General features: G+C 36.3%; 1 protein-coding gene across 13 annotated transcripts in view; it reads left to right on the forward strand.

Moving 5' to 3' along the window:
* Window positions 1–23089, forward strand: part of CASK (calcium/calmodulin dependent serine protein kinase) — a 466034-nt gene extending 442945 nt beyond the window's left edge. For all 13 annotated transcript variants that reach the window (XM_074214148.1, XM_074214150.1, XM_074214151.1 and 10 more), the window contains 5 exons: window positions 3832–3912; window positions 4010–4090; window positions 11778–11980; window positions 16953–17036; window positions 20196–23089. In XM_074214148.1, the coding sequence (XP_074070249.1) occupies window positions 3832–3912; window positions 4010–4090; window positions 11778–11980; window positions 16953–17036; window positions 20196–20372 (626 nt within the window). In that variant the 3' untranslated portion in view covers window positions 20373–23089. The remainder of the gene's footprint in view (window positions 1–3831; window positions 3913–4009; window positions 4091–11777; window positions 11981–16952; window positions 17037–20195) is intronic.
* Window positions 23090–24796: the final 1707 nt, after the last annotated feature.

Below are 24796 nucleotides of genomic sequence, written 5' to 3' on the forward strand. Positions count from 1 at the left end.
GTTCCTGTTTCTTTTTCCATCATATTTTTCCTTGTTACTCATAATTAAATGGATTCAGAAACTTAATTCCCTTTTATTCTTTAACTTTCCAAGAGGCGATACTGTCAACAAGGCAAATCAGGAATGTATCAGATGGAGACAGCTAGGTGGCACAGTGGATAGAGCACTGGCCCTGGAGTCAGGAGTACATGAGTTCAAATCCGGCCTCAGACACTTGCTAATTACCTAGCTGTGTGACATTGGGCAAGTCACTTAACTATTGCCTTTACAAAAACCAAAAAATAAAAAATTAAATTAAAATCTAAAAAACAAAAAGAATGTATCAGATGTTCTGTTCTTAGCAGAATGAGATTTCCAGTACATATTAAACTTTATCCTAATAAGCCATCTATATAAAGAGCTGTTATTAACCCAGCAAATGCTTTGAGAAGGAATAATATTGTACTTTTCAGCAGTAAGATTTAAACCAACTAACTGGTTGCAATAAAATTTAAGCCTAAATTCCAGTGTGTGTGTGTGTGTCTGGTTTTTTCCCAGAAGCTTTTTGAGATATCAGCTGGTAGTTTGTCCTCTGTACTATCACCACTAAATGAGATGGTCACTAGACTAAAATGAATACAAACAATAGGAGATCCCAATGATCAGTGTCAAACTCTTTGAGTTTATTCACAATTGTAACACCATTGAAACACCCAGAGATCAGTTCAAAAACCCATTAGTGTGCATATCACTGGTAGAGACTCTTAGAGTAAAACATATCTGTCCTTGTCACTGTCTCCATCAGTTGCATTGGGAATTCCACACACCTAACATTTCACTCAGTCATACACAATACATTCCCTCTGTGACCTTAGTATGTAAGGCTTTCTTAAAATGTAAGTTTATGTATAATATTTGAAGATATTTTTAACTTTTTCTTCTTGAAATAAGAATGGTTAAATTGTTTTCTTAGAGAAAAAAAGTCAGTTGGAAACTGGTTATCTAATATTTAAAAGAAATGGCTAGGTTTTTGAATAATGTCAGGCATCAGTAGTATTATGAGTAAACTGTATTGGATAGTATTTCTGAAGCCTTGGAAATGAATTTGATTATTATTTGATGGTCAAAGCAAGTGTACTTTCTCCAGGATCAAAAAGATTAAAAGCTCATTTTCTATGAAAAGGCAATGACCATCTGCTAAGACACTGTGCTTAGAATTCACAAAAAATTAGTTCCAGATCAGACATTTAATGGGAACTAAAAAAGGATATTTTCCTCACTGATTCAGTTGTTTTCAAGAATATTAGAGATTATTGTTTAGTGATATTTTAATGTTTCAATTCAATCCTCACTTCCTCCTCAGAAAAAAAGTAAGACCTTTTTTTGAAGTGCTTAAATATTTCAATATTTAGAAATACTGACTGTTGTATACCAGGGTATTGCCAGACTTTTACTGAAATGCATTTATCATCTCTTAATGTGATTTCTTTGCCTTGTGTTTAGAATATTGCATGATAAAGTTTATTTTGTGCATATTATATTTTTTATTTTACTAATATAATATAAACCATATCTCAATATCTGTACATTTTTCATGCTGTCTTACTCCTAATGGCCTCTGTGCATGTAAGTAACCCGTCAAGTGACTATGCTTCTTTATTTGCTTCTTACTATTTCCTTTAATAACTCCTTTCTTTATCAGCTAGCAGCACAGAAACTTTAAAAGTTCTGACTTTAAATGCTCTCCTTGTATTCATCGTATCTCTTATGTATTTAAAAGTCCTTTTTCTTTTGTTTTGAAACCCTATAACCATGTAGTGATCTCATTTAGACCAGAGCAAAACCTTCTCTTGCTGCTAGTGTATAGTTAATATACAAATATATACCATCCCTGTTTATTTGTTGGTATCTAACACATTTGTGCATATGTGTGTATGTGTGTTTATGTGGCTTTTAAATGGACTATTGAATAGAGATAGAATTAGAGTAAACCTAAAGTAAAAGGACTGGTTTAACCCATTCAGAAAACCCAGCATTTTTAAATAATAAACTTAATTAAATATTTTTTAATATTTTACAGTTGATAACTTAGAACTTGAGAGTTGGCAGAAACCTTGGAGATTGTCTAGTTCTCCTCATTAATTTCCAAAGATGTGAAGTGAATTAACCAGTACTGTACATGGAATAGATTGCCCCAGATGCTGAAGCTTCTGCCTCTCCCTCTCAGCTTCTCTGCCTTTAAAACCAACACTTATCTGTCAATGTATTTCTTTCACAATCTTGCCTTTTCTTGGTTGGAAGCTACTTAAATCCCAGTCCTCCAACTTACTTTTGGAACTCTTCTCCATGCTAACCCAAGCCCTATAATATTGTTAGACAGCTTCATAACAGAAACCACCCCCTTTATATTCAGGAGTTTTGTGCAACTAGCATCATAAACACATGAGACTTTCTAACCTTTGAGTTGTTTTAAAAACACAAGATTTCAAAGAATCCCTTATCACCTTCCTACTACAGTGTTATTAAAGAAAAAAAATGGATTAAAAAGCCGGTTGTCATAAACTAATACACTTGGAACACCGGGGCTTTTTTTCCTGTTTTCAAGCATCATGAGCCCCAAGTTTGAAGTTTTCACTAAATTGCATTACAGCCTCAGCATTACAGCTTGCATTTCCGCAGTGTTTTGCTCTGAGAAGGATGATATCTGGTTATTAGAGGTTATTAGATCCAATATTCAAACTGTAATCCAGGTCTGGATTTGGCAATGTGATTTTTATGTTATTGAAGCTTTTCTGTATAATCAGCTCTATTATCCTTAGTTCCTTTCCATAAACCTTAATGAAATCTAAAATTTTCATCAGTTTTCAGATAGATTTGGGAATTAGAATTATTTTAATTTTAACAATAGTGACTATTCCCTTTTATATAACTTTAATTGATTAAGTTGGTTTCACTAGAGAAAAAAAATTTCAAAAAGACTACTTTGTTTAGAAATTCCAGTTTGCAAAACTTTCCAGACTCAAGTTGTTTGGGTCTTCAGTCTGTTTCCACATGACTAAATTCAATTTAAAATGCTTATTGTATTGAAAGTTGCCTCCATCTTTTTATTTGAACATATAAGGATAAAATTATAATATCCAGGAGAAGCATCTTACTCCTTTCATATTTGAAAGTAGTTAATATTAAGAAGTTTTAACTAGATAATAATAATTTTTTATTTGCCATTTTACACCTATAAATTATAGTTCTGAAATGCATGTGTTAATGAACTTAAGAGTAAACCCTGCATGCTACCATCTCAATAGTTTTAAAGCAATATGTTGAAGATTTATTCTCCATTCATTTATCATTGTGCTCTAGGAAGAATATTTTCTAAAGGAGACATTTTAGCTACTTTTAATTAATATTAGATGTGCTGATTTCGGATTCATGTTGGCTACTACTGGTAGATTTTTTTCTTTATAGTATTGCTTATTTTCTACCCTTGCAAAAATCTGAACAGCATGTAGTTTGCAATGAATTTGTGTCATTTGATGAGTATTGCATGGAGGAACATGCAAGACTTTGAAAGAAACAGATTTCTTTGCATGTATTTAACATATCTTTGATCTTTGTCAATTATAAGATACAATTTCATAGACCTAAAAATGAATATTTTCTCAGTAAATTTTTTTTAATTCTGAGTACCTTATATAAATATATGTAAAATTTATATTTTAGATATGAATTTCTGTTTTCTTAAAAATTGTTATCACTACTATCATGTTGCCAGTAAAATAGCAATGTTTATATATAAAGCTTATATGAATTCTTTTAATTCAATAACTTTTTTCACAAATTCTTGCTTTTTAGTGTTTGATCAATTAGATCTTGTTACATATGAAGAAGTAGTAAAACTGCCAGCATTTAAAAGGAAAACACTAGTCTTACTAGGTAAGCTTGACTGTTAATTGACTTGCTAGTTTTAGTAAGCAAAACTCTTGATTTGTTGTTTCTAAATGTCAATAACCTCTTTTGTTTTATGAAATAGGGGCACATGGTGTTGGAAGAAGACACATAAAAAACACACTCATTACAAAACACCCAGACAGATTTGCATACCCTATTCCACGTAAGTGATTCTATCTCTTCGAGGGTGTGTACAAAACTTTTTTTTTTAATTGGCAAGGCAATCAGGGTTAAGTGATTTATCCAGGGGCACATGTGTCAAGTATCTGAGGTCAGATTTGAATTCAGGTTCTCCTGATTCTAAGGCTGGTACTTGATCCACTGTACCACCTAACTGCTCCCTTTCTCTGGCCTTTTTAAAACTACATCTGACCCTTTTGGTTGATTTTCAAGACTATTAATCTGAAACATGTATATTCAAATTGTTTGTGTTTTATTTTCAATTGTAATTTGATACTTCAGAGTACTTTGAACAAAGATAGCTTTATTTGTTGGTGAACTGCAGAAGATAGAACTTTTTCAGAGGGGAGAAACTGATAAAGAATACTTTTTCACCATGATCCCACATATATATAAGGTCCTGGGAAGTCTTTCAAAAGTAGTATCAGAGCCAAGAGACTTTGCTTTCTGTTTCTGCCTATGCCAGGTTAGTCTCTTTATGTAAATCATACATAAACAGTCATTGACATCATTAACACCAGTTGTGACCACTGCAGTTTTCTGATCCCCTACAAAACCACTTTTTAAAAGTTCAAATTCTTCTTACCGCTTCTAGTGACATCAAAACCACAACACATGTGGCCTTCATTTGTTTTGTCACAGATAAAAGACTCTTTCCAAGGGGAGGGAGTAGTCTCTCTGAGGGGAAAGCAATTGCTTTTCCTCCAAAGAAAAAAGAAACATTTTACCTATAGGATTAAGTGAGAGATCATCCAGTAAAGGTTAGAGGAAGAAAAAGAGAAGTTGTATGACTGAATTGTACAGCCTCCTGAAAAATACTCTAGTCCATCTGATAACAGGAGACAAGTTGACAGTCTTCCTGAGACTTGACAGAGACTCTTCCCACACTCCTAAAACTACAAAAAAAAAATACACTTTTATAGAAATTCATATTTCTGTAAGGATACTTCCAGAAGGAATCTAGAAGGTATTGCTTAAGATTACAAACAAAATTGAAGCTGTAGAAGCTTCATAAAAAAGAAAACTGGTTAAAAAGATTGGTGTCTGAGAACCAGATTTTAATTCTGGACAGAGCACAGCTTAGGCACATGGGAGCAACCAGCTCCTAGACAAGGAAGAACACTCCTAACAAGTTGACTATGGCTATGGAAATGGATTCAGAAGTGCTTTAAATTGAACAGGGAGGGGAAGGAAGGGAGATAAAGTATGATTAAAATGAAGAAAAAAATGAATGTGCCCAGAAATTCACCAGAGGTAAAATCTAGGAATGAAGAATGCAGTAAAACCCTCAGCTCACAACTGTGACCAGGTTAAGGAGTGAAAAAGCACAACCCTTTGGGTTAGTGCTGTTATCATCCCCATTTTACATTTGAGAAAAGTGAAGCTGACAAGTTAGTCTTAGGGTCATACAACTAGGGGATTTGAACATGATCATCCTGACCACAAATCCAACACTCTCCTGCCACCTGCCTGCCTCAGATGTCTACAAAGTGTCAGTAGCATGCAAGGTGAACTGCTTGATGGAATGAAACCCTTGCTTAGGATATGACTCTAAAAGGGTTGACCTTATTCAAAATAAATAGGATATTAAAAGAGTAGAATATTATTGTATATATCAAAAAAGATTATATGAAAGAATCCCAGGATTCAGAGCTGGGAAGCATTTGGACGAAGATCAGTAAAGGCTGAAAAAGAAGCAGTCTTGTCATGATCTACTTCAGAACATCTGAACAAGAAAGAGGAAACCAATATGTGAGAAATAGATCATAAGCCCTGCAATGAAAGGACGCAAGAGATTTGAGGTGCTTCAACCTTCCAGACCTTTACTAGATACAAGTATCTCCCCAAAGTAAAGTAAACAATAAATGACTTGAGACTTAATGATAATTTCTTTGTTCAAAAGCATGGGAGGAAATACCTGTTTTGTAAAAGAGGCTCACTTAAAAGGTTTCTCAGGTCCTTAGGTGGGCTGTTCTATTGAATTTCTAGAGAGGGGGGAAAAGGCAAAGTTTGACAAATAACCTAGAATTGAGAAAAATAAATTTCCAAGGGTTTGGGGAATGAATATATTATATATACCAGTTTATAGACTAAAATTCTACTGAAGAATCTGCCCATCTTGGGGCAGATGGAAAAATCTCAAAATGAAATTTTGAAAGCACAAATAAAACAATTCTGATGAAAGAAAACAGAGAAAGTTGTCTAAAGAGAACAATGTGGATGCACAAGAAATTCATCTGCCAGCTTAGATTTTTTTTAAACTTATACAGAACATGGAAACGAGATCAGGTAATGGGAGTTGAATATAAATAAGTCTGTCAAAAAATACTCTCAAGAGGACAAAAGCTCAAAATGAACTGACCCAAGAAAATCTAGAGGCAACAGAAAAGATGAAATATTTGTCTGTGTAAGGGAATAGAAGGGACTCAAAGAATGGGGCAAACCTACTCATAATAGATGGGTGATGAATATCCAATGATGGAAAGAAGGCAGATTTACTCAACTCTTTACTTCCCAGATTTTCTCTATCAAGGACAAGATTCTTGGGTCTGAAAAAAAGCAGAAGCTATTACCAATGACAGGTAGAGAGATAATAAGAAAGTGCACCTACCTGCTTTGATGAATTAATTCTACTAAGCCCATATGAATAAGGATACTGAAAGACCTGACAGTATGAAGATCAGTAAAGGCTGAAAAAGAACCAAGCTTGTCATGATCTGCTCCAGAATGATTACCAAGCTGCCATCAGGGGTCTTTAAGGACTGGAGTGCAGCAAATATTCCCTGCACAAAATGGAAAAAAAAAAAACCCTAGTACATGGTCAATTTTTGTGTGCCATGTACCAAAAAAAAAGTACATTCCTTTCTATCCCCATTCAACTTTCTCCAAAGGTTTATCATGTCTAGGTTTTCTAAAATTCTGTTTACCTCTTTAACTTCCTTACTGTTTATTTTATTGTTAGCTTTATCTAAATCTGAAAGCGGGAGGTTGAGGTCTCCCACTGGTAGAGTTTTCCTGTCTTATGTCTTCCTGTAACTCATTCAACTTCTCTTGGAAGCTATACCACTTGGTGCATACATATTTAGTATGGAAATTGCTTCATTGTCTATGGTACCTTTTTTGGGAGGATATAGTTTCCTTCCTTATCTCTTTTAGTGAAATCCATTTCTGCAGCTGCTTTGTCCAGGATAAGGATTGCTACCCCTACTTTTTTACTTCAGCTGCAGCAAAATATATTTTGCTCCAACCTTCTACCTTTACTTTGCAGTATCTCTCTACTTCAAATGAATTTGTTGTAAGCAGCATATTTTAGGATCTCCTATTCACTTATGTTTTATGGGAGAGTTCATCCCATTCAAGTTATAATTACTGACTCTTTATTGCCCTTCCTGATATCTTCCCTCTTTGTATTTTTCCTCTTTTTTCACTTTATTCCTAGTCCCAGTATTTTGTTTCCGAATATCACCACCTTCAGTGTGTTTGCCCCCTTATATCCAACCCTCCCCTCCCCTTTCTTTCCCCTTTCCTCTTGCCCCTTCATCCTTCTGTTAGTTCCTTTTTTCCTCCCCTTACACCCTTTCCCCATTCAATACTTGAAAGGTAAGATAAGTTTCTCAATTTAACTGAGTGTGTGTAGGTTAAATTTAGGCCTAATCTGATAAGAGTAAGATTCAGGCAGTTCTCACCTCCTTGTATCTCTTTATGTAATGTGATTCTAAATCATTCTATCAAAGTCATGGATAAGTCATGAGTATCCATCACTTCTGCTAAGTATATTCTCTCTAATAGAATTACAATTCTCTAGAGTTAATAAGAATCTTTCTGCCAGGTGGGGGTATAACCAGTTTCAACTTATTGGATAATGGTTTTTTCTATACCCTTTTTTTTACCTTTTCTTGTGTCTTCTGAGTCTCCTTTTTTGATGTTCAAATTTTCTATTTAGCTCTGGTCTCTTCATCAGGAAGAATTGGAAGTCTCCTATTTTGTTAAATGCCCATCTTTTTCCCCAGAAGAGAAGGCTCAGTTTTGCCAGATAGTGGATTCTTGGCTTCATTCCAAGCTCCCTTGATCTTCAGAGTATCTCATTCCAGGCTCTTCAATCCCTTAATGTTGATGCAGCCAGGTCCTGTGTAATCTTTATTATGGCTCCTTGGTATCTAAATTGTTTCTTTCTGACTGCTTGCAAAATTTTCTCTTTGATCTGATAGTTCTGGAATTTGGCCACAACATTCCTTGGTATTTTCACTTTAGGATCGCTTTCTGGAGGAGATCAATGTATTCTTTCAATAACTGTTTTGCCCTCTGGTTCCATGATATCAAGACAGTTTTCCATCACTACATCATATAATATTACATCTAGGATTTTTTTCCTCTTCAATGTCTTCAGGAAGCCCAATGATCCTTAGTTTCTCCTGGTTCTAGTCTCAAGGTTGGTGGTTTTGCTGATGAGGTGTTTTACATTTTCTTCTATTTTTTTTTATTTTTGATTTTGTTTAATAGATTCTTCATTGTCTCATGAAGTCATTAGTTTCCACAGATTCCATTATTTCTTTTAGAGAAGAATTTTCTTCATTTACCTTTTGCAACTCCCTTTCCAATTGGTCAATTCTATTTTTGAAGTTTTCCATTTGCCCAATTGAGGCTTTGAGAGAATTATTTTTTTTGCATTTGCCCAATTGAGGACTTGAGAAAATTTTTTTCTTTTTTATTTGTCCAAATATATTTTCCAAGGATGTGTTTTCTTCTTTGCGAAATGTTAATTTTCTCTTTGAGTTTCTTTTCCCATATTTTTCAATTGATTTTTTTAAACTCCTTCCTGATTTCTTCTAGGAAGTCTTTCCTAGCTGGAGATCCTTTCATATTTCCTCAGAAGTTCTAGATCTCTCTAGGTTAGGATCTGTGTCTTCAAAGTAGTTTTCAGTGGGTCTCCCTTTCTGATGGCCTTTCTTCATTTTCCTTGGACCTTGTGTTGGGGGAAAGGCTAGCTCACAGAGGTTTGGTGTAGAATATCCTAGAGGCTTTGCTCACTGGGTTTAGCAACTCCACATCGATAGGCCAGTAAGGTTTGCTGCTTTCTCTCTCTGGAATGTCTGTGACCTTGATTTGAGGTCCTCTCCCTAGGCCTGGAGGGAGTAGGGGGAGTAGCAGGGTCTGAATTATCTTTGAACAATGTGGGCTGGGCCCTGGGGTGAGGTGGTTAATCTCCCTATTCAACTGAGGGAGCTGTTACCCACACCTGAGCCTGGGTTGGGGAGGGGCCATTACTGTGTTTGTTCTGGGAAGAGGACGCCACTGAAAGTATGGAGCTCACACCCCGAGCTGAGCAGATCGATGTCCAGCTGCACTCTGCAACTCTGTGCTAGAGCTTGCCCTCCAGGTCCGCTGGGACTCCCTAGACTGTAGCTCCCACAACCAAAGGTTCCATGGTCTCAGGCCCTGGCTCCTACAGTCAAAGTCTGTGTGGCTAAGGCCAGTCCTCTGGCTTCACCCCATCTCCATTGGATCTCTGCTCTCCGCTCCTGGTTCACCCATGGTCCCTGGAGACAGACCTTGCTGATAGATGTTCTTCTCCTAGCTTCTCTTTCTGGGTTTTGTCAATCGAATTTCTATTAAGAGGTTTGTTTCATATTATTTCTGAGGGGAAACCGGGAGACCCTAGCACAGTGTCTGTCTTCTCTCTGCCATCTTGGCTGAAACTGTAGACTTCATTTTTTAAGAAATAATACAGCAAAATTGTCCTGAGATCCTAGAAGCAGAGGAAAAAATAGAAATTGAGGGAATTCACTAATCACCTTCTGAAAGAGATCCCAGAAGAAAAACTGACAGGAATATTATAACCAAATTCCAAAATTCCCAAGAGAAAATACTAAAAGCTGTCAGAAACAAACAGTTCAACTACTGTGTCTCTATAGTCAGGATTACACAGGATCTGGCAGCATCTACATTAAGGACTCATAGGGCTTGGAATAACGATGTTCTGGAAGGCAAAACATCTTGGTTTACTACCAAGAATCAAACTACCCAGCAAAACTGAACATCCTCTTCCAGGGTAAAAGATGGACCTTCAGTGAAGCAGGGGACTTTCAAAATTTGCTGTTGTAACAGCTAGAGCTGAATAGAAAGTTTGATCTCCAAGTACAGGACTTGAGGGAACAAACCATAGAGGGAGTGGATGAGAAGGACTAACTATGAGGAACTTAATGATGTTGAACTGTTTGTATTCCTGCATGGGAAGAAGATATGATAACTCATATGCACTTTCTCATTTATAAGAGTAGTTAGAAGGAGTATGTATAGACAAGGCACAGGAAGGAGCAGAATATGCTGGTATACTATAGTAAAAAGATGGAGTCGATGGATGATGGAGGAAGGTACTGGGAGGAAGAGGAGGGAGGAGGAAGGGGCCAGGATATTTCACATAGGAGTCAATGGAGTGGAATGGGGGAAGGCAAGGGGGAATGAGTGAGCCTTCATTCTCATCAGAAATGGCTCAGAGAGGAAATAATATACATACTTAATGGGGTATAGAAATCTATCTTAGCCTAGAGAAAAATGAGAGGAAAGGGATGGGATAAGGGGGAACCGGGGGGTGGGGTGGGGGATAAGTGATAGAAGAGAAGGAAGATCATGGTAGAGGGTACTCAGATACAACACACTTCTGAATAGGGACAGGGTGAAAGAAGAGAGAATAGAACAAATGAGAGTGGGGAGGAATAGAGTGGAGGGAAACACAGCTAGTGATAGCAACTGTGGGAAAATATTGAAGCAACTTCTCTGGTGGCTATGATGGGGAATGCAATGCATCCCAGAGACAGAGCCATTGGAATCTGAACATAGATTGAAGTACATTTTTCTTTTCTCTCTCACTATTCTTGAGGTTTCTCATCTTTTGGGGGGTGAGGAGGGAGATTTATGTTTACTCTCACAAGATTATTGCAATAATATAAAATAAATAAACCAAACAAAAAAGAAAAGAAACAAGTATATGTCACTTGAGAACAGAGGTAAGTTTCATTTTTCCCTTTGCATCCCTAGCCCTTGCTAGCAAAGTTCATAGGCAGGTGCCTAAGAAATGTTTACTGAAATGAATCTGACTGTAGTGATACTTTTTTTTTTGCATGTGTTTTATTTTTAAAAAGTTGTATCAGCACTCAAGTCAAGGTCTTCAAGAGTACAGCAGCAAGGTGGCACCATGGATAAAGCACAGGGCCTGAAGTCAAGAAGACCCAAGTTCAAATTCTGACTCAGATACTTAGGAGATGGGTTGTTGTGAGGAGCACATGAAATGATAAATGAAAAGCACTTAGCACAGCGTACAGCACACTATATAAATAATTGTTGTACTATGAGTTATTAATTTCTTCATGTCAGGAAGCACATTTCTCATTCTTCTGTGGGTGATAACTAGGATTATTGATGCAATTATCCCTTTCCACCTAACAGCTGAAGTAATTAGTAAACAAAACCATTCACTGCATATTCTCCCTTTTAGGTTATGTAAACAGGATTTGTAGAAATCAATGCTAAAAATCAGCTGAAAGTAGAAATGATACTGGTGACATAAGAATAATGTTAAAAGCTCAGAAACTTAAGAAAATGTTAAAATAGTTGACTTCATAGAGAATACAAACTACTTTTAAAGCCTGTTTTTCAATGTGATCCTTCTGCAGACACAACTAGACCTCCAAAGAAAGATGAAGAAAATGGCAAGAACTATTACTTTGTATCTCACGACCAAATGATGCAAGACATATCTAACAATGAATACTTGGAGTATGGCAGCCATGAGGATGCCATGTATGGGACAAAACTGGAGACAATACGGAAGATCCATGAGCAGGGACTGATTGCAATACTGGATGTAGAACCTCAGGTAATTCATTCCCAGATGGTTGAAAACTCCTGCCCTGCTAATTTAGGCACTCATTTTAAAGAAGGGGGCTTGATGCAAGTTCCAAGGTGAGAAAAACAATCAGAAACATTTAATGGTGCTTCTTGAAAGTGTTAGAGAATGCCAGGGACCAGAGACCTTTCAAGGAAATCTGAAACATAAATGGACTAGCATTTAGAATTAGGACAGTAATCTTATTAACACATGCCATAATAAAGAGCAGCAGTTCTGTTTTCATTATCTTTTCATTATCATTCAGAAATCTAATAAAACAGCTGATTAAATCTGTGTTTACCTAGAATGTCCACACTGATCTTACATTTGGTAAGGATCTTGCTGCATTAATTATAATAGCTACCTACCTTTCTAGATCTCAATTATACTGAAATGTCAGAATCATTGGCTCTAAAGAACACTGGACTTAGAGTCAACTAACCTAGGATTAAATCTATGTGGCCTTGGAATTAGCTTTTGTTTCCTCAAAAGTCTGTGAAACGGATGGTAATGTTACATTTCACATTTTCATTTATAGCATCAATGTGAGGGAAATAGCTTTTAAAATTAATAATAACATTGAATATTATTAAGATTGGGACATTTGAGTTATCCTTTTGTCCCACCCTTCTCCTCTATATAACTCATGCTCATATAGCTTTTGGAGCTATAAACTCCTAGTGACTTACAGGTTTTACATGACACAAATATAATGGCACATAAGCCATATCCTGAATGAAGAAAACTTACATCTTCCTCATTTCTGGAACAGTGTTTTTACAGGGTTTTCTCTATTCTTACAAAGAAAAACCTATAAATAAGAGTTAGTTATAATGCCTTTATGTTTCTGTGTTAACCTGATCACAGAGAATATAATAGTGAACTCCAGGGTGAATGCAATCATATTATTAAGAGCAGTATTAAGATCGGGTGTAATGTGGTTTCATGTGCATTGCAGGAAGATTACTTTGGCAGCTGAAGTGAGGATGATTTGGCATGGGGAAAAGAGAAATGGCAGACAGATCAACCAGCAGGCTTCTTCAAAAGTCCAGATATGGTGATGAAGACTTTTGCCAGGGTTGTGGCAGTATTAGAGGAGAGGAGAGAATATATGTTGAAGATTAATGTAAAATCAACATGCCTTAGCAACAGAGTGGATATGGAGGATAATGGAGAGTGAGGAGTCCAGAATGACACCACCATTGTGAGTCTTGTTACCAGAGAATGGTGGACCCCTCTACAGGAAGAGGGAAGGGGAGAGGGAAAGTTACAATAAACAATGAGTTCAGTTTAACAGATGTCAACTTTAAGATGTTTAGGATACATGGGACCCATATTAATCAGTCAGGGTACAAAAGGTTTATATTTTGTAAAGGACATTTGTGAAAGTGAATAATAACCCTCACTCATTTGATATAAAATCTGCCACATACAGACTAATTTGATTTGAACTCTCAAGCCCCTAGAATAATTTTTACTTGTTGTTTTTCTTCATAAAGTATCCTGTGCATTAAAATAACTCCCCTAGTCAGCACCAAACTTACTAGAAAAAAGAAGCCTCACTAAAAGTTGTTCTCAGGGTTTATACATAGGATTTGAGGCAGTTTGTGATGAGGTTCATCTGTTACTATTTTTTCAAATTCCAAGGTAAACCTAGCTTATTATGAATTTCATAGTCTGGCAGAGAGTGTTAATAAGTGTTAATAAGATTCTAGCTTACTAGTAAGTTGTACTAGCAGGGACCAATATTTGTATATAAACATAAACAATTGTAAACTTAGAGGAAAACAAATTTGGCCCCTTGAAATTGACCCTGAAGCTATGTTCATAGCCTTTGAATCCATGAAACAATTCAGCAGTTCTTTTTTTAAACTAGTTTTCATCTCATTTACATTTAGCATGAAAATACATTTCGATTTACCACATTTTTATTTCAAAAAATTTGGTTGCTGAACACCCTTCACTTCATGACTATAGCAAGTATTTTAATTATCTTACTAATCATTTGCTGTGAATAAGACACGCTTTAGAGAAGGAAGGTAGTGTGGAACTGAATAAGACTTCCCTGGCTTTGAGAGGTATCTTCCCCATTTTACAGGTGAAAAGACTGAGCTTGAGAGAGGTTGAGTGACTTGTTTAGAATCACTCAGTTAGTAGTAAGCAACTGAGACAGGACTTGAATTTAGGTCTTCTTAACTCCCAAGTCCTTAATTATATTAACTCTACCATCTAAGAACCCTAAATTTATGTTGGGCTTTGTAATTTGCAAAATTTCCTTGTGTGTGTATTTATATGTATGTGTGTGTATGTATACATTCATAACTGTAGATATAGTGATATGAAGAGAATAAGAAGGACATAGACAAAGAGAAAATGAGAGAAAGAGAAAATGTCAATCTTATATGTTCCCCACAACAGTGCTGTGAAGTAAGAAGCAAAAATACTGTTTTCCCTATTGGGCTTAAGAGAAAGCCAAGCTCTAATTAATTAGGCTCAGAGATTTACTTGGTGTACATAAACAATGAGAAAAGCTAGGAGCCCCATTACCTAAGTCCAATGGATTTTTTGATAGGCGTTAAATATGCAGATACTTTTTTTCTTAAACTCACCTTGCCCTCTAAAAGATAAAGATAATCATATTAACAACGGTGAAATTTACATAACATTTTTAGGTTACAAAATGCTTTATACTTATCAAAACAACTCTGTAAGGAAAGTCATACTTTACCATTATAATTGCTGTTAACTCACTTGGTGCAGAAGCTAAGGCTGAGAGCTTACACAACTTGACCAGAGTTACTCAGTTAATTAATTTGGGTTACTGGCATTTGAACTTCATTTTTTTCACCATCCAAAAATTATTCATTAAAAAGAGTTCAGAAATAATACAATAATGAACTCCAGAGTGATTGTAGTCTCTGTTATAAGTAAACTAAAACAGTATTAAGAGCAGTAATAAGAGTGGGTTTGGTCATATATGCATTGTAGGAAGATTATTTTGGCAGCCAAGGTGAGAATGAATTGGAGGTGGGGAAAAGATAAATGGCAGGCTTCTTCAATAGTCCAGGTATAATGATGAAGACTTTCACCAGGGCATTGGCAGTATAGAAGAGAGAAAAGGCTATATGCTAAAGATGAAGGTAAAATCAATATGCCTTAGCAAAAAAAGTGATACAGGAGATAATAGAGAGTGAAAAGTACAGAATGATTCTTCCATTGTGAGTCTAGTTACCAGAGGATGGTGATCCCTTCTACGGGGTGGGGGGGGGGGGGAGAGAGAAGAGTTCAGAAAATAATGAGTTTAGTTTTGCAAATATCAACTTTAAGATGGTTTAGGGCACATCTATTCAGCAGACAGTGCAATACATATTTGGAGATAATTGAAGGTCAGCAGAAAGGTTAAGGTTGGAATAATTGATTTGAGAATGATTACCAAAGAGATGAATGTATGAGAGCTGATAAGGTCACCAAATGAAATAGTAGAGAGAAAAGTAGATGGCCCAGGACAGAGCTCTGAGAGATATCCATAGCTATCAGATATGATTTGGATAAAGATCCAGCAAAGGAGGCTGAGAGGAGCATTCAGAGAAGTAGGAAGAAAATCATCAGAGTGTTTTCCAAAAAAAACTAGGGAGAAGAGAGTTTAGAGGAAAATAGGGTGGGAGACCTTGTCAGGAGATGCAGAGAGATTAAAAAGGATATCAATTAATGACTGTTAGATTTGGCATTTGTCAACCAATAAATATTAAGGAGCTTACAATCTAATGGGGAAAGATAGCATGCAAAAAGAGAAATGAGAAGGCAGTTGGAGGTTCAGGAAGGGCAGGCTGCAGTGGAGAAATCAAAAAAATCCCAAATTAGGGCAACCAGGTGGGAAATGAGGAAGATCATAAGTTTAGAAAGAATAGTTTTAGTTGAATGATGAGCTTGGAAGGTAGAACAGAAGGAGATAAGAAGAGAGTGAAAGAAAAGGAAGTGAAGACACCATGTAAAGGACTTTCTCAAGTTTGACCACAAAAGAACAGAGAGATGAGGGAGATAGTGGTTAGGGATGGTTGGGGGAGATAAGGGTATGTGTACAGAAACTAGGAAATTAATTAAAGGCTATAAAGTAAAGTATAAATTATAACAGCAAGTTAGCAAGTAAATACTATTTAAATATCACTTAAAATCATTTAAAAATAAATTAGCATCAAAAAATATATATAGGCAATAAACTTCCAGTTGTTTAAGTATTTTTAAGGAGAGTTTTGGAATTATATTAATATGTCATGAGTATATTTTTGTATTGGCTGGCAGATATTTTATGCATTTTATACTTAATTAATGATATTCTATTATTTCCCTCCTTTTTTGTTATATTCCTCCTTTTTGCACTTAATTAACCTCTCAGATAGGCCTCAGCTTCTTCATCTGAAATGGGAATAATAATGTCTGTGGTATCTGGCTCACTAGGTTGTTGGGAGGCTTAAATGAGATGGTGTGGGTGTGAGTGTGGATGTACATTATAATAAATCAGGGCTGTCCAAAATGTGGTCATGGCCTACAATACAATTTTATGCATCTCCCTGTGGGTTTACTACTGAATGTTTTAGTAAAGAAAGCGAATCTACACAGAGCTCTCACTGAAATGGCAAATCAAAATATATTGTCTATTACTTCAAGGACAGCCCTGGTATGTTTTATATAATATATATAAGCACTTTAAAATTTTCATTTGTTGTTACTTATGACAAGGGAATCAACACAGCATAAAATCAATACAGCAACCCAATGAGATTATCTTTTTTTGTAAAACCTCTTTTGGATGCCTTTTTCTATGATTTTGAGGGAAAGGGCTAATTATTCAATAACCAAATTTATTCCAGAGGTTTTGTCAGTTCTTTCATTTCTCTCTATGGACCGTTTAAAGGACACATAGCTTTTCTCCTTGCTGAAGTCTTCAGTTTCTTTCACACAGGCGCTGAAGGTCCTGAGAACGGCAGAGTTTGCTCCTTTTGTAGTTTTTATTGCTGCACCAACAATTACTCCTGGCATCAATGAGGTAAGAACTCTTTGGACTTTTAAATATAAAAATGGCCTGATTGAAGACCTCATCCTTGAAATGCATTGAGCTGAGGCAGCACAGGGCCCTTCCTCCTGCAGATCTCCCCATTGATCCAGAGTCCCACCAGAGAGCTTAGTGAATTCATTTCACTGCACAGGCGGGCAGCATCCATCTTTTGTTTGGGATTCACTTACCGGGTGAAAAGTGATTTTTGGTGTGACCAGGCTCTCCTTTGGGGTGTTTGCAACAGAGACAGACAGCCATGGAGGTGAAATCACTTCCCTCTGAAATCTCCAGATCATAGGACCCATGATGTCATTGGTAGAAGAGGTGTGGGTGGGAGACCTGAAGAGAAGGGACAGGAGGTGGAGAGTCAGGAGAACAGTTAGTTAATGGGGGAGGAGGGGGGGAGGAACTCTTGACCTTCTTGGGCAGCTAGGTGATGCCTAGTGCATACAGTGCTGGACCCAACGTCAGGAAAACTCATCCTCCTAAGTTCAAATCTGGCCTCAGATCCTTACTAGCTGTGTGAGCCTGGGCAAGTCACTTAACCTTGTTGGTCTCAGTTTCCTCATCTGTGCAATGAGCAATGGAAATGGCAAAACACTCCAGTATCTTTGTGAAGAAAATCCCATATGGGATCACAAAGAGTCAAACATGACTGAAACAACTCAACAACACAGCAGCAGATTATGTTTTAGAAAACAGGGAATGGAAACTCCTGTAGATCAGATTGTTGGCTTGTTTCTATTAGTTAAAAAGGACAGATTAATAGAAAATCACTGGAAACCTAATAATAGGGCTCACCAATTTTTATTCCTTAGGAGATTCCTTAGGAGATCAATGACCTTTCCATAGCAAAATTAAGATACTGGAAATTTTCAGTTTCTATACTTTCAAGGAAAATCTATTAACTAAATTTGCCTAAGTGCTTTTTATTTCTATTCACTTTTATTTTTTATATCATTTTATTTGCATTGAGTATATTTCTTTCTAAAGTATAATCTACTTTCCCATTCATTTTAATATAGAAACATTTCAAAAGCATCTGTTAAATGGTTTTATCCTTTTGTTATATTATTTTCTTGAATTATCATCTTTGCTTTTTTTGTGCCTATTTTTCCTGCCCTTTTACTAACTTTTCATAGCTGCCAAAATGGTGCAGAAAACTGCCTGTAAGTACCAGCTAGGAGCTAATGAAATATAGCCTGTTTCTTTTAATAGATTTAGAATGTAGATGTTCTTTTCCCACTCAGTGCTGCTTTTGCTATTAGAATAAAGGCATTTTGTTTTCACTGACTTAAGCCCCACTCCTATACTGTGTTAAATACATGGAAGGGCTATTTTTTGTGAAGAGAGGAAGAGACAAGCGTAACTAAACCATTCAATTTTGGATTGCTGATATCAAACCCAAGGGAGACTTTGTAAAGGCTGTTCCCTAGTAACCCAATATATTCTAAACAAAGGCATATTTGCCCTTCCCTTCAGTGAAGTTACAGTGAAAAGACTATGCTTTTAAGGATAAACAGGTGTGTCTAGACATACCCATAATAAAAAGGTAATTGTGATCCCCGACCTTTATATGTAGAATAGTTACTACCTGATGGTCAAAGAATACTTCTCAGACTACTTTGAAAGAAGTAGATGACCCTCAGAAGAGGTACCAGAATTTTATCTTCAGAGTACTTAATTGAGGTACTCAACTTCTTTGATCTCTTCTCTGGTGTGCTATTGAAATGGAATTGGCTAATTCCATCCTTATTAATAAGTTTGTACCTATCATTCTTCCAGAGGCAAACACCCACTGAACCCAGACTTTTCATGTAGTATTTTGGCCTGTGTGTTTAAAAGAAAGGACACCAAACACAGACAACCTTGTGCCTAAAAGAGGATATTTGGTCCTTCAAAGCTATGTAGCCTTTTCTTTATTGGGAAATTTGCTCCCCACCCCCCATATCTAGCCTTCCATGCCCCTGAATGATTTGATCCTTTCTCATCGTACCTCCCTGTGTCTTTATACAACCACATATGCATATGTATTATACATGTATGTATATGTCATAATGAACTTCGGGAAATCTATAACAGTCAAGTTTTAGCAAATCTGGCCTCTCTTTTTTTCTTATTCTAATGGGATTCAGCTTCCTATTTTTCCTTGATTGATCCTCATCATATAACAACAAAATAAAATGGACTATGAGTTCTAAAGTTATCTATACGTATATGAGTCCTCTTTAAATTGTCATTTGCTCTTGGCTTATTTCTAACTAGGTATTTACCAGAGAGCTGAATGTGACATTCATTTGGGGAAGTGTCACATTGAGCTCTACAGCTTATCTTTGCAGACTACCTGTGGATTCCTGGTGGGTTTTTAGGTGAACCCAGGTGCTGGGTCTTACTTTTAAAATCACCCTTCTCTTGCTAGTGTTTCTCATTTTGTAAAATCCAGAAAGCATTTGGCACCTCATTATCTTGGATAGGTTTCCATACAACTGAATTCCCTAAATAGACAAAGAGAAAATAATTTACTGTCAAGAGAAGGCTGCCTAGTGCAAGTACAACTCAGGGACAGGAATCAGGTCAGGAGTTCAAGCCTATTTCTGTGCCAAGAAAAAGGGAATAGGAGATCTCTGATCATGTGGATTAAGAAATTCCTCCATGTAGCAGTTTGAAAACAGAAAAATGAAGTGAGGACTGTGAGACAGCATGCAAGGTGTAAGGAACCTGGGGAAAGAGAAATGATTAAAGAACCCCTCCCACGCTGGTTGTTTGCCACTGTCTGTGTTAACCACATCCTTAAATCCTTGAGGCACTGCATGGGTGGGTCAGCCACCAGAACTTGTGGGCTCTGTTGTTCCAGAGTCATTCTTTGTACTGTTATTGCCTCTGTGTTCTCCACTCCAGCCTTCCTAGAACTTAGAAAAGTGGCCTGTTGCATGCCAGCAGCTGCCATTACACATAGCAGTCCACTACAGTAGTCTCCTTGATCCATTCATGGCTTCACCTAGTGGCACTGGGCTATGAGGCCTGACCTTGGCAGAACAAATGAAAATCAGGAGAGCTAAAGAGTTCGACTAACTTTTCTCTTTTCTTTGCTTCCCAATGTACCTTCTCCCCTCCCATCTCTAATCTCTCCTTCCCCAAATCGCTATTTAGGATGAATCTCTTCAGCGCCTGCAGAAGGAGTCTGATATCTTACAGAGAACATATGCACACTACTTTGACCTAACGATTATCAACAATGAAATTGATGAAACAATCAGACATCTGGAGGAAGCCATTGAGCTCGTTTGTACAGCACCTCAGTGGGTTCCTGTCTCCTGGGTCTATTAAGCCTCTCATCAGATAACTGAAGAATTCTATCATAACTGGGAACCACCTCATACATGGAAAAAACCTCTTCATTACTGGCCTTGTGTCAACAGGTCTTGACCCCTAGAGACTACCTAGATGTAGTGTGACCTAAATTTAACTATTGTCATGTCCAAATAGATATGAGGAGGAAAAAAATTAAACACTAACTTAAAAGAGACAGTATCTTTTTTAATCAGTTCTCCTAAACTTTAATAAAAATGTATCTTTAAAATGTATGTATTATTCAATCCTTTGGAATGTTATATTTTTGGAAATCATAGCTTTTTATTTCAAAGGCCCCTTAAAACTGCACAAAATAGATGCTGCTTTCTATAATCTATTTTAATAATAATAAAAAAAATTCTGTTACCTTGACATGGGGGTGGAACACTACATTCTTTTTAGAGTCTGATTTTATGGATTGGAATATCTTGCTTTCCTTTATTTATTTGAAATAATCTAGTGATTACAAAACATTTTTAAAGGCCTTTTTTCTCTTTTTTTTTTAGAATAGTATTTTTGTTAGGTACTTTTATGTAACATCCAGATAATGTGATACTGTCTCTTTGAAGAATTCTGTCAACCTTTTAGAGATTTGAAATTGGGTCTTGACTCTTAATGCATGTGGACAGTCGCAAGCTTTCATGCCGTCGGTGTATCTGTGTTGAAAAAAAACTGTAATCTACAGCAAAAGTACATTCCGTTCATGGGAAAACTACCCAAGGGAATAAAAATAAAATGTTATGACTAAGTTGTAAACCTATGCACATCCCTTGCATTTTGGGCAACTTTATAAAAAAACTGATTTTTATTAATAATAATCATGTAGTGAAATGTGTTTGTAATTTTGTCTCAATTTAATTTGTTGTAAGGTGGGAGGGGGAATTGCTGGTTTCATCATTTTGGATCTGTGTTGTCTGAGAGTATTAACGTTTTAATTCAGCAAAGAAATGCAGATTTTTAATATGTATGTAATTGTTTTAAATTTACCCATTTTAAAAGAAAATAATGTGCAATGAAGAAACCAGTTTAGGCATTTGCTATAAACTGAATATTCCAAAAAAGATTCATCTTTGACAGCCCTGTAAATTCCTTAAGAATGGTAACTGACACTACAGTTTGACCAATTTTTTTTAAATACACTTCCTTTTATGTGTTTAACAATTAAAATGCCTTTGGGTCCTTCATTTCATTACAGATTGGTTCAGTTTTGAAAATCAACACTTTTAGATTTTATGATGCATTGGATGCTAATTGAACCATCAGAAGGCCCTAGAGTGAATACAAGTCTGCAGTGCACTCCAGGGGTCCACAACCAACAACTCCAAGAGCACAACCTGAATAACTTCTGACCCCTAGAGAGCAGCCAGCCATATATTTACTTGAGGACTGTCTGTGAAGGCTGCTTCTCTTGCTTTATCCCTTGGCACAGGTGAAGTTTTTATCTCATGTGAGTTGAGAGGCATTGACCATCCCATCCCCCTTCCATGACATCACTTTCAGCCAGTGCAAGTGGTCAGAGGCTTGGTGTTCCTCATATGCTTTACCCCATACATCAGTTGAGTTTTGTTTTATTTAAGTTAGGGTTTGTGGATGTAAATTGTTCAAGTGTTATACGGTTCATGAAGAGAGTACATCATTTTTGTCCTTCTGTGATTTAGTGCAACAAATTTTATAGGTAAAATAGCCTGTGCTTGATTGTATTGAAAATCACCTAGGTTATTCGGTGCCTTGGCAGGACTAGCAGGATGTGTTCCTGTCAAAAAACCTTTCATCTTAAGGACCAAATGTATTAATTGTGCACAATTTAGAAATTGGCAGCTCCCTCTCATGGCTCCTGTTGATAACAATGCCGATGGCCATAACAAGATAATTTAAAAACTTACTAAAGCAAATTGTTAAATAAGGTTCATGACCTTAAAAAACAGACATGCTGGAAGTTGCTCATCTACTCTAGACATATACACATGCAGATCTTATTCCTGACATTATATGTGAATCAAAAAATGTATTTTGGTACATTCTAGTATCACTTAAAGCCTGAGAAAATTTAAGCCTAGTGAGTTATTCACTTGATGGTACTGACCACAATCGGGGCTCATTTCAGTTTTTAAGAGCCTACTCTACCTCATTTCCCATCAAAGCACAAAGAACAAACAACTCATGAAATGGGAAACAAAACAACAACAAAAAACTTCCCTTCTTTTTCAGTAGAGAAATTGATCCATTTTGTTGGTCAGATTTCCAGAAGATATCATCTTAAATTGTTGTTGTATGCATATAGATTTATTAAATGAAGCGACTGTTTTAGAAGTAGTGCTGCCCTTTGTAACCATCAGAAAGAATTGATTCTTGTTCTAATAAATAGAATTAGTCTTTGCTTGAATCCATATAGCCCCTTTCTTCTGAAGAACTCAAATGCTTCACCTCTCATCTCATCAAGCTTACCCTGAGTTTTGTGCAAGGGTGAGTATGGTCTTGTCAAGTTAGCAAGTGGGGAAACTGAGGTATTGAGTAATTGAAAGAGGAAGATAGAACTATAACTTAGACCTACCAATTCCTTATTGACCACTCCTTCCACAATACTGCACTGATACAATCTAATGAATAATAACTGTATGTTTCCATTTCTATGCCTTTCTTTCTCAAAAACCATCTCCATTATTTAGTAAAATTAAAAGACTTGGATTCCAGAATTCTGTCTTGTTGTTGTTGTTGTTGCTGCTATGCTGCTACTGCTACTGTGTTTCATCATTATCCACTCTACACACTTGGCCACTAGACAGAGAAAGTGTCGATGCAACTTCACTGTTTTCATTCCATTGAGAAAACCATTATCTTTGACTTTAAAAGGAGAGCAGCATTTTTGTTATGTTGAATTCTGTGTTTGGAAAAAGAAATTGTCTTTCCTATTCATTAGCTACTCCAGTTATCAAAAAGGAAGAATTCATTCAATTGACTAGTTCTAAAATACCTCAGGTCAACAGTAACTACTGAGGTCTTTTCCCATTGCATTGACTGTTAAAGAGCTGTTTTTTAAATAATTGCTTAGATATTACTACACATTGCTAGATATTGCTTAAGGAATTTATTTCAACATTCATTTAACACCTACTATGTGCAAGGCAGGACAAGTACAAAGATGAATTTATAATAAGAGGAAAAATGAGATGAGGTCTGGGAAAAACTTAAATGAGAGAATAAGAAAGTTCATTGCCAGGAAAATCAGGGAGTGCTTCCCAGAGGTGGGAGCACCTGGACTGCTAAGTATATTTCAGACCTGATGGACAGCTTGTGTGAACCTTCAGAACACACTGTTTCAATCCATTTTATTGGAATGGCAAAATATGTAGGGAAGTCAAAACTTGTGGGATTCTGGGATGAAGACCATGACTATAGGATTCTGAATTCAGTGTCATGTTAACTTGAGTTGTCAGTGATAAATATACAATCTGTCTTTAAAAGATTGTAATTTCTACAGAGGAGTTAAAGGAAAAATCTATTGGAATAAAGAGATCTCTTTTAATTAAAGAACCTGTTAAAGCTTCAATTTCATTTCTTGACCAGACTTGACTCACTTCGAGTTACCATCATGAAAGCAACCCCAGTTACTCAAACTGAAAAGAGACAGAAGGAAAACTTGCAACTTAAAGAAGGCACCAAAAATTCTCTCATCCTCCTTTAGAGTAGAATAACATTAATCTGAGGCAAAACATCCAAAATTATCTGTAAGTTAATTATTTCATAAACTTTTTTAAAAAGCACCTAAGGTAATGATTTTCTAGCATTTTGTGATTTGGAATTTCATAAGCCATTTTATTTTTTGTGCCTCTAAGCAAGCTGTTTTATCATCCAATTGATTCTTTCACCATTAAATACAATTACTATTACTATCTTCTTGAAGAAAAGTTACTATGATAAGGAAAACCGGTTAAATTTTCTCTTAAAATTTGTCATTGATGTTAAAGATGCTTGACCATCTTTCTCTTAACTTCAATTAATCCTTTCCTTTGGAAGATAACTCTTCTTCACAAGCTTTAGACTTTTGCTGAATCTGTAGAATGTTTCTCTTTCTATTCCTTGAGTAACTTTTTTTTGCTTTCCTTTAGATAGAGTGTAATTATCCTTAGGTATTCACACAGATAAATGATTTCATCAATTCAGTTCTCTCCAGCAATGCAGATGATAACCTATTGATACTTGCCAATCCCAAGAGCCTCTTGCCCATCCTCTCCCAAAGGGTCACCACAAGGGCTCCACCCAACATGAAGGCTTTTCTCATTTTTTTCTCAAAATCTTGAAGGTACCATTGGAACTGAATGGCTCTTATTCCTGCCATTCCTCAGTCTTGCCATATGACCAGTTCATCCTTTCCTCTGGTCTGGTGATGCATTGATGATGCT

The sequence above is a fragment of the Macrotis lagotis genome, chromosome 1 (assembly GCF_037893015.1).
Source record: "Macrotis lagotis isolate mMagLag1 chromosome 1, bilby.v1.9.chrom.fasta, whole genome shotgun sequence".
Taxonomy (NCBI): Eukaryota; Metazoa; Chordata; class Mammalia; order Peramelemorphia; family Peramelidae; genus Macrotis; species Macrotis lagotis.